General features: G+C 47.9%; 1 protein-coding gene across 2 annotated transcripts in view; it reads left to right on the top strand.

The window, feature by feature from the left end:
- The window catches only part of EHMT1 (euchromatic histone lysine methyltransferase 1), a 220,703-nt gene that overhangs the window by 121,877 nt on the left and 89,895 nt on the right, over positions 1–8,931 (top strand). The window contains exons 5-6 of one of the 2 annotated variants that reach the window (XM_037730327.1): positions 3,713–3,849; positions 4,303–4,491. In XM_037730327.1, the coding sequence (XP_037586255.1) occupies positions 3,713–3,849; positions 4,303–4,491 (326 nt within the window). Of the gene's footprint in view, positions 1–3,691; positions 3,850–4,302; positions 4,492–8,931 lie in introns of both variants that reach the window. The other variant, XM_037730326.1, reaches the window with a different exon arrangement.

The raw sequence follows: 8,931 nt of genomic DNA, 5'->3' as shown, positions 1-8,931 counted from the left end.
CAGGTCTCTGCTGTGTGTGGTGTCTACACTTGGGTAGAAGCTCCAGGTCTCTGCTGTGTGTGGTGTCTACACTTGGTGGAAGCTGCAGGTCCCTGCAGAAGTTGTAGTGCTTCTCATGCGCTTTTTACCCAGTGACCACAGGACATGCCTAGAGCGGAGGCTCTGCGTTTTGCTTTGTGAGCTTGGAGTGTTCCTGCCTTCTGCATACGTTGGTGGGAACAGGGCCAGATACTGAGCCTGAATGGGCCCGTGGTCTCTATGGACTTTTTGGGCAGGGAGGACGGCGGACGGTGGCTCCCGTGGCAGGGAACAGTTCTGTGTGGCTGCTGTCCAGGCATGAGGCCAGTGGTGCCCTGCTTTGTGTGACCTGAGGGCAGAAACCCTTCTGGGCAGCAGAGTGTGATGGTGACCACGCAGACTGTTGTGTCCTGTGTACCTGCTTTTCCCTGCACCTCCACCCTCCCTTCTACCTTGCCTGTCCTCTGGAGCCTGCTGCCTTTCTTCCTATCCACACCTCTTCTACCAAGCAGCCCAGCCTTTCTGCAGAGCAGCTGGGCACTGCCCACCCCCACCCCATGCCCACTTCCACTCCTGGCACTGTTCTTCCGGAACCGTCTGTTCCACACTGTCATATGCTTGGGTCTCCCGGAGCATCCTGTGTGATGCCAGCTGGTGACATGATTCTGTGCTCAGGGTCCTGAAGGGCCTCCCCCTACCCTTTCCTGATATTCTCCGCTGTGATTCTCCCATGCCAGATCCCATCTGCAGGGCACTGGCCCCTCTTCTTTGAGGTCTGGACTACAAATCCTCCTTCTTAAGAGGCCTTTGACCTCTTCTAAACTTACTGCCAGTTGTCTGCAGTTTTCTCACTCCTGGACCCTGACCACGCTGAATCCCAGTCATCTGGCCCAGGGCCAGATCCTCGCCCTGGACACAGCTGAAGGCCCCTGCAGCACTGAAGTGGCCCCTCTTCACGCTCCAGCCGTGAGTGCAAACACACAGGTCCTGAACAGATTCTACATTTCTGAAAGTCATCCATAGACGTTTCTCTACGGTTTCACGTATAGCAAATTTTATACTTAACTAACGTCTGTTTCACACATATAACAGAAGTGAGGCCAGTAAGAAGAGGCCATTAGATGCTGTTCTTCACTTGTTTCCAGCAGACAGACTTCCTGACATGATCCTTTTTTAATTTTTTCTGAGATGGAGTCTCACTCTGTTGCCCAGGCTGGAGTGCAGTGGTGTGATCTCTGCTCATTGCTACCTCCACCTCCCAGGTGCAAACGATTCTCCTGCCTCAGCCTCCAAGTAGCTGGGACTACACACACCAGACACCACCACGCCCAGCTAATTTTGTATTTACAGTAAAGACAAGGTTTCACCATGTTGACCAGGCTGGTCTTGAGCTCCTGACCTCAAATGATCTGCATACCTCAGCATCCCAAGGTGCTGGGATTACAGATGTGAGCCACGTGCTCAGCTCCGACATGATTCTTAAGTACGTGAAATTCAGGGTTATCTCCTTTGTCTTCACTCTGCAGTTCATTAAAGGAGTAAGCAAACTTTCTAGGGGACAGGTAGCAAGCACCAGAGCCTTTGCAGGCCACAGTGTTCCCATCCCAGCTGGTCATGGTGTTGTCAGATGGAAGCAGATGTAGATGGGATGTAGACAGTGGGCGTGGCTGTGCACCAGTAAAGCTTTATTTATAAACAGGTGTCATGTTTGATTCGTCGCTCACACCTGTAATCCCAGCACTTTGGGAGGCCGAGGTAGATGGATCACAAGGTCAGGAGATCGAGAGCATCCATCCTGGCCAACATGATGAAACTCCGTCTGTACTAAAATCCAAAGAAGTAGCCAGGCATGGTGGCACGCACCTGGGAGGCTGAGGCAGGGGAATCGCTTGACCTGGGTGGCAGAGGTTGCAGTGAGCTGAGATCTCACCACTGCACTCTAGCCTGACAACACAGTGAGACTCTGTCTTAAAAAAAACAAAACAAAACAAAAAAACAAAAACCATGGGTTACCAAGATGAAATACGGAAAATAATCTAGTGAGAAAGTAGACGTCTGTTCCCCTAGACCGAAATCTGAGCATGCTGCAATCTTGCAGTCAGCCCTTCAGAACCTGGTGATATTAAAAGTTGGACCCCTGTGTTCAGGGTTTTGCATCTTACAAACACTGTATTTTCAACCTGTTTGGTTGGGGAAAAAAATCTGCATGTAAGTGGACCTATGTGATTCAAATCCATGTTCAAAAGTCAGTGTATATATATTTAAAGCTGAGAGACTTAAAAGTTATCTGATTAAATCCAGGCCTACTTCATCTCCCCCACAAAATATCTATTCAGAGTATTAAGGTGATCGTGAGAGTGAGTTGAGTTTTTGATTCTTAGGGCTGCCAAGGGACTTTTGTGGCTTGTGCACAGCCTGTTCCAGGATAGACGGACAGAACCCAGTGTCTGCATGTCAGCTGTGTGCCCAGATCCCGATCCCTATGAACATACTATGGATGCATGGGGTGATTGTGTCCCAGTGCCCATGACCCTAGGTACCTCCTCACTCCAGGGCAGATGTGCCCAGGTCCTGTGGTGCTGTCACAGGACCCACAGGACCCATCTGCTTTGGATGGTTCTCACTTACTTTCTTCTAACTGTTGCTTCTGCATTTTGTAGAGGGGTGTGTGTGTGTGGGTGTGTGTGTGTGGGTGTGTGTGTGTGTGTGGCTTAAGCAATCCCTCCCGCCCCCTCAAGCCTCCACAATAGCTGGGTCTTCAGGTGTGAGCTGCTGTGCCTAGCTTTAAACAGAATGGATTTTCCCCAGCCCTTTAGGAGAATTTTTTTCAAGTTAAAGCAGTGGCTTTTGGATCTGTTTTTTCTTTAAATCCTGGAACTTAAAAAAAAAAAAAAAGTCTTAGAGTCTGATTATATAAAACCAATCAAACCTGGAACTGCTTTTCTCAGAATGGGTTGGGAGCCCCCAGAACCCGTCCTCGCTGCTGCTCTTGTTTGAAAACCGCTGCTCCAGGCTCTCCAGACATTTGCTCCTCCCTCTTACCATCCTGTGTCTTAACAGAGAGCTGGACGGTAGCTCCAGGGACTCTTTCCCCTTAGTCACTGGATTGCAGCGCAAGGAGGCTCTTGCTGGGGAAAGGGCCCCTGCAGGGTCGCAGGGGTGGGCATGGCACAGAGCTGTGTCCGGGGAAACCTGGCCCAGCGTGGCCCCTGTAGTGGGGGGAGGCTGGGCTCTTCCTGCTCCACGCACGTCCCTTCTGCTGCGCATGCTGTTCACATTGGTCTATTTTGCAAAGTGAGAGGACTTCTCAAGGGTAGTCATCTCATATGTTGAAAGCCAAGGGGACTGGGAGGAGGAGTCACTTCAGAGCCCGCCACTGACAGTCTGGTTTTCCTGCCTCCATGGTGGGGTGATAATGTTTCCTCAGTGTTTTATTGTGAATGGAGCAGATGAGCAGATGATCTAGAAAGTGTTTCTGATTCTCTGCGAATTTATTGCAAGTGAAGGATGCCGGTCACTGTACTGATGGCCCGTGGGCAGTGCGCCTGTTGTGACGGGGTTTGTTGGTGATTTTGGTGATCAAGTTTTGTAAACTGTCTCCTACCTTTAAAAAACATTTGAATGGTATTTCTTTTCCTTTCTTGTCCCCTTTTGACTTTTTTTTTTTTTTTAGCTTGCTTGCCTTTTGTTTTAGCAGCTGCAGTATCTCGGAAGAAAAAACGAAGGATGGGAACCTATAGCCTGGTTCCTAAGAAAAAGACCAAAGTGTTAAAACAGAGGACGGTGATTGAGATGTTTAAGAGCATAACTCATTCCACTGTGGGTTCCAAGGTAAGAGGCCCGTTTGAGTGACTTGCCACATGTGTGTGGAAATGGGTTTCTGTGTTCAGGGCCTGGTTATCAGTCGGTTATCAATTTGGGTGACCTCAGTCTCCGGGAAGGTGCCAGGGCTCTAAAGCTCCTCTGCCATAGGGGCACGGTGTCCGTGTCTGAGGTCATTGTGGGGACTCCTCCCTGCCCTCCTTGCCAGGGGCATGGTGCACGGTGCACAGTGTCCAAGGTCATTGTGGGGACTCCTCCCTGTCTTCCCTGCCCTCCCTGCCCTCCTTGCCACAGCCCACCTGCCTGCCGGCTCTTCTCCAGGTGGCAGGGGCGCCTCTTCATGTGTCCCCGCCTCCCACAGGCCCGTGCACCTCCCAGTCACCCAAGACTCCTCAGGGAAAGCAGGTTTGTTCACCGTGCGCACTGGTCCTGCCTTCGGGTGTACACCTGTCCGTGTTCTAGGGGGAGAAGGACCTGGGTGCCAGCAGCTTGCACGTGAATGGGGAGAGCCTGGAGATGGACTCAGACGAGGACGACTCAGAGGAGCTCGAGGAGGATGACAGCCACGGCGCGGAGCAGGCGGCCGCCTTCCCCACGGAGGACAGCAGGACTTCCAAGGAGAGCATGTCGGAGGTGGACCGCACCCAGAAGGTAGGTGTCGCTGTCTTGAGTGGCAGCATGAGCGAAGGTGATCACAAAGCTGACCGTCGTTCTGAGAATTAGCAGTCTGCTCACTTCTAGTCTCTAATAAAATCCCGTTTACAATTGACTTAGATTTTTGTATTTTATTTTTCTTGAGTTATTAGATTATTTTCATTTAAGAAGTATTTGTCTTTCTATACATCATTCATTGAAATAAACCTCTTGTTTTTTTCTGTATTTTCTTTCATTCTTTTTTTGAGACAGGGTCTTGCTCTCACCCAAGCTAGAGTGCAGTGGCACAATCGTAGCTCACTGCACTCAGCCTCCTGGGCTCAGGTGATCCTCCCATCCCAGCCTTCCGAGCCGCTGGGATGATAGGCTCACACCACCATGCCTGGCTAATTTTTAGATTTTTTTGTGGAGATGGGAGTCGCTTTGCTGCCCAGGCTGGTCTTGAACTCCTTTGCACCACATGTGGGCCAGGCGTGCTCTCTTCACAGATGGCCTCATCCTGTGTCTGCGAAAGGACAAGGACAAGCGCAGGCGAGTCCCCAGCCACGTCGCAGCTGCGCTCTTGCCCCGGGCCAGGCACGGGCACCTGTGCCAGTCTCTCAGGGAAACTGAGGAAGTTCTTAGCGCACAGTTTTGGAGTAGGCTTTGAACTTTAGGCAGAAGTTCATGCTTTTTTAGTTCTGAGGGGTTAATTAGGAGTTGATGCATTTGATAAGGCCGAACAGTGGAAGTTAAGAATCAAGCTGACATAAATATCTGTGGTTTTATTGTTCAAGTGTGTCCATCCTTAGGTGCAAGCTTCTGTCTGATAAGTTATTCTAAAACTAGTAGCAGGAATTCAATTCAAATAGTGACTTATTTGAAAATGTATAATTTTATTGGTTAGTTTTATACACTTTCAATCAGCTTTGTGTGCTATGGGTATATCCTTTAACGTATACAAAGCATTTTCTATCGTTTGTCAGAGCTTTGGGGATGTGTTTTCTTTCTTTGCTTCAATTTCAAAGTCTGTTGTACATTTTTAGCAGGTATTAGGGCAACTTTTTAAATGTTGCTCCCAGCTCTTAGCTTGATTATTAAAAAATTAGTGAGAAATGTTACCATTAGATATTTAAAGAGGATTTTAACATTTTTTATTTTAAGATAATTAGTTTTTTCTCCTTTTGTATGAAGAATCATGAGGAAGAAAACAGCATCATCACCCCTTGTCCTGGTGGCTCTGGTACTCTTTGAAGTAGTCACTACAGTAACTTCCTTGGATGTGCCCAACACAGCCCGGTCCTTTGAAGGACAGGCGGCCCCTACCGCACGGGGAGCGGCTCCCTGTTAAGCCCCGGCCCCAGCCACATCCCTCGGTCTCAGCACAAACATGCCTGTCACTCTTTCGCACTGTTCAGCTGTGTTAGGCTCCATTCTGTCGAGTGACAAGCAGTGCTTCCGGGGCATTCAGGGTCATGGCTTTGCTGAGTGTGTTCATGGCTCATCAGTGCTGTCTGCATTTACAATGTAGCACTTGGATGTCACCAGGCCACCTCTGGGTGTATCCTCCCACCTGCAGAGACCTGAGGGGGCGGTTTCCTCACCTTCCCCAGCAGGGCTGCCTTCTTGGGAGTGCAGCAGCTCTTCACTGCTGAGTCATGCCTGGGGCTGAGCAGCCACCTGCGTTTGTTCCTCTGTAAGCAGCTAAGTATCCCTTGCTCATTTTTTCTACTGGATTATGCAACTTTTGAACATAGTCTTACGATCTTTTTGTCAATGAAGAGTTGATCTGTTGGCTCCAGAATCAGCTGAGGTTTTTTTCCCCAGGTGGATTTTGGGTTTTCTGTTTTGTTTTTTTATGTTTTGGGGACAGGGTCTTACCCTGTTGCCCACGTTGGAGTGCAGTGGCATGATCACAGCTCAGTGCAACCTCAAAATCCTGGGCCGAAGCGATTTTTCTGTCTCAGCTTCCTGAGTAGCTGGGGCTACAGGCAGGTGCCAGCATGTCCAGCTGACGTTTCTTGTTTTTTCTTGAGACAGGGTCCCACGATGTTGCCCAGGCTGGTTAAACTCCTGGACTTAAGTGAACCTTCCACCTCAGGTTCCAAAGTGCTGGGGTGACAGGTGTGAGCCACCGCACCCAGCTGATTCTGTCTTTTGACTTTGTGTGTAATGTCAGAACCCACAGGTACTAGTCAGCTTCTTTGTGATTTCTGGGTTCTTTGTTCTAATTATGATAAACCTTTCTCACTGATGATTTTGAATAAATTGGTGTACACCATCTCCTAATACTTCTTTTATTTCATTCTTGTATATAAATACTTGATTCCTATAGAATTAAAATGTCAGGTAGACCTGCTCAGAATGGGTGAACTTTATGATGTATTAGTTACATCTCAATAAAGTTTTTAAAAGAAAATGTGAGGTAGGGTCCCAGGGCTTCCCTCAAAATGCTTAGGCAAGGTTTCAACACCGCTTGACTGCCGTTTCTTCCCTTCTCATTTACGGTGCCATGTTTATCATGTATCACGTAGCATATTAGTTTGAGTCTATTTCTAGATTCTTTCTTTCCAGTGAAGTTCTCATCTTCTAGAGGAACTGGACACTGAATAAATAACTCTAGGTATTTGTTATAAAGTAAAACATTAAATGACTGTCAAGGCAAGAAAAGAATCAAGAAACACAAGCAAAACCAAGAAGAAAATGTTGTCAGTGTAAAACAGAATAGGATGGCAGGAACAGCCCCAACTAGAGGAGCACTGACGGTCAACAGAAGACTGCAGATCAGAAAGATTATCAATCAGCAGTGATCATTTTGTTATGCAAGTGGCTCCAGACAATAGAGAAGGATAGGAAAAGTACGCTAGCCCATTTTGAGGCTAAAATATAGGCTGAACTCACCTAAATCCTAAATATCACAAGTCCTAAATAAGATATTAATCAAATGCAATGGCACATTAAAATAATGATTGGAAGGAAGTAGGGCTTACCCCAGGGTAAGAGTGATTTGTTACTAGAAATCTGTTATTTAAATAACAAGATTTCCTAGATTAACAGAATAAATGAGAAAAACTACAGAGTATATATGTGTTTAAAAGGTATTTTACGCCTGTAATCCCAGCACTTTGGGAGGCTGAGGCAAGCAGATCATGAGGTTAGGAGATCAAGACTATCCAGGCCAACATGGTGAAATCCTCCCTGTCTCTACTAAAAATACAAAAATGTTAGCTGGGCATGGCGGTGCACACCTGTAGTCCCAGCTACTTGGGAGGCTGAGGAAAGAGAATTGCTTGAACCCAGGAGGCAGAGATTGCAGCGAGTCCAGATCGCACCACTGCACGACAGCCTGGGTGACAGTGCAAAACTCCGTCTCAGAAAAAAAAAGGTATTTTATAAAGTTCAATCAGCTTTATGTTTTCTGAGTTTGGGAGATTGCTTTATAATTGCATGTAGGACAGTGGGACAGCTCAGCAATGATTAAAGAATTACATACCTGTATGACCACCACCCAGATGAAAGCCTTGAATTTTACTGGCACTGCAGAAGCCCACCTAACTCCCATTCCCAAAAGTAACCTCTCTCCTGAGTGCTAACCCTACATGATTGTCTTGTCTGATTCTGTTCTTTATATAAATGGAATTACACGGTATGCGTTCTTTTTTTTTTTTCTTTGAGTGTGGCTTCTTTTACTCAACATTATGTTTGTGGGATTTATTGATATTATTAGTTAATTTTCATTGTTATGGAGTAGTGGTTTTCAGAGGGGTCTGGGTGGGGGCTTTCTGAGACCTGTTCAGAGAGTCTGCAGATGAAAACTGTTGTAACAGTGCTGAGGTGTTGTGCGCCTTTTTCATTCTCATTCGTGGGGTTGCATGTGGTGACCGCTTTGCTGCGGTCGGTGGCTGACTTTGTGCCCTTGTAGTTTGAACATGTCTCTGCTTAAATCTCTACTACAGTACATGCATTAACTCATGTTAACACATGCTCTTTATGGTTCTTGGTGCTATTTTAGAGCATACGGGGCCTGAGGCGAGGGGGGCCATGCAGGATTCCTCAGTATGACTGCTCCTGTGTCTATATCTGCCCCACTGTAGATGGCCTATGGGTGGTCCAGTGGGGGCATCCTGGAGGTCACCGCCAGCACCCTCATACAGGTGTTTTCCTGGGGGCCCACTGGGAAGGGAAGCGCCATGCCTTGTGCCGGCCTCCATGGACACTGCCGTGCAGTTCCCCACGCCTAGGAGCGTCTCCTCTGCCGTGCCAGCCACGCTCGGTGCCTGGTCCACTCCAGTGAGCAGATAACGTTTTCACTTTGATTTGCATTTTCGTGGTTTGCACGAAGGTTGAGTACTTCTTCACATGCTTATTTTGCCATTTGGATGCCTTCTGTGAAGTGCCTGTTCACACTCCCGGCCATTTGGATGCCTTCGGTGAGGCGCCTGTTCACACTCCGGCCGT

This window comes from Cebus imitator, unplaced genomic scaffold (genome assembly GCF_001604975.1).
Source record: "Cebus imitator isolate Cc_AM_T3 unplaced genomic scaffold, Cebus_imitator-1.0 Scaffold339, whole genome shotgun sequence".
Lineage (NCBI taxonomy): Eukaryota > Metazoa > Chordata > Mammalia > Primates > Cebidae > Cebus > Cebus imitator.
This window is presented reverse-complemented; position numbering and strand designations above follow the sequence as displayed.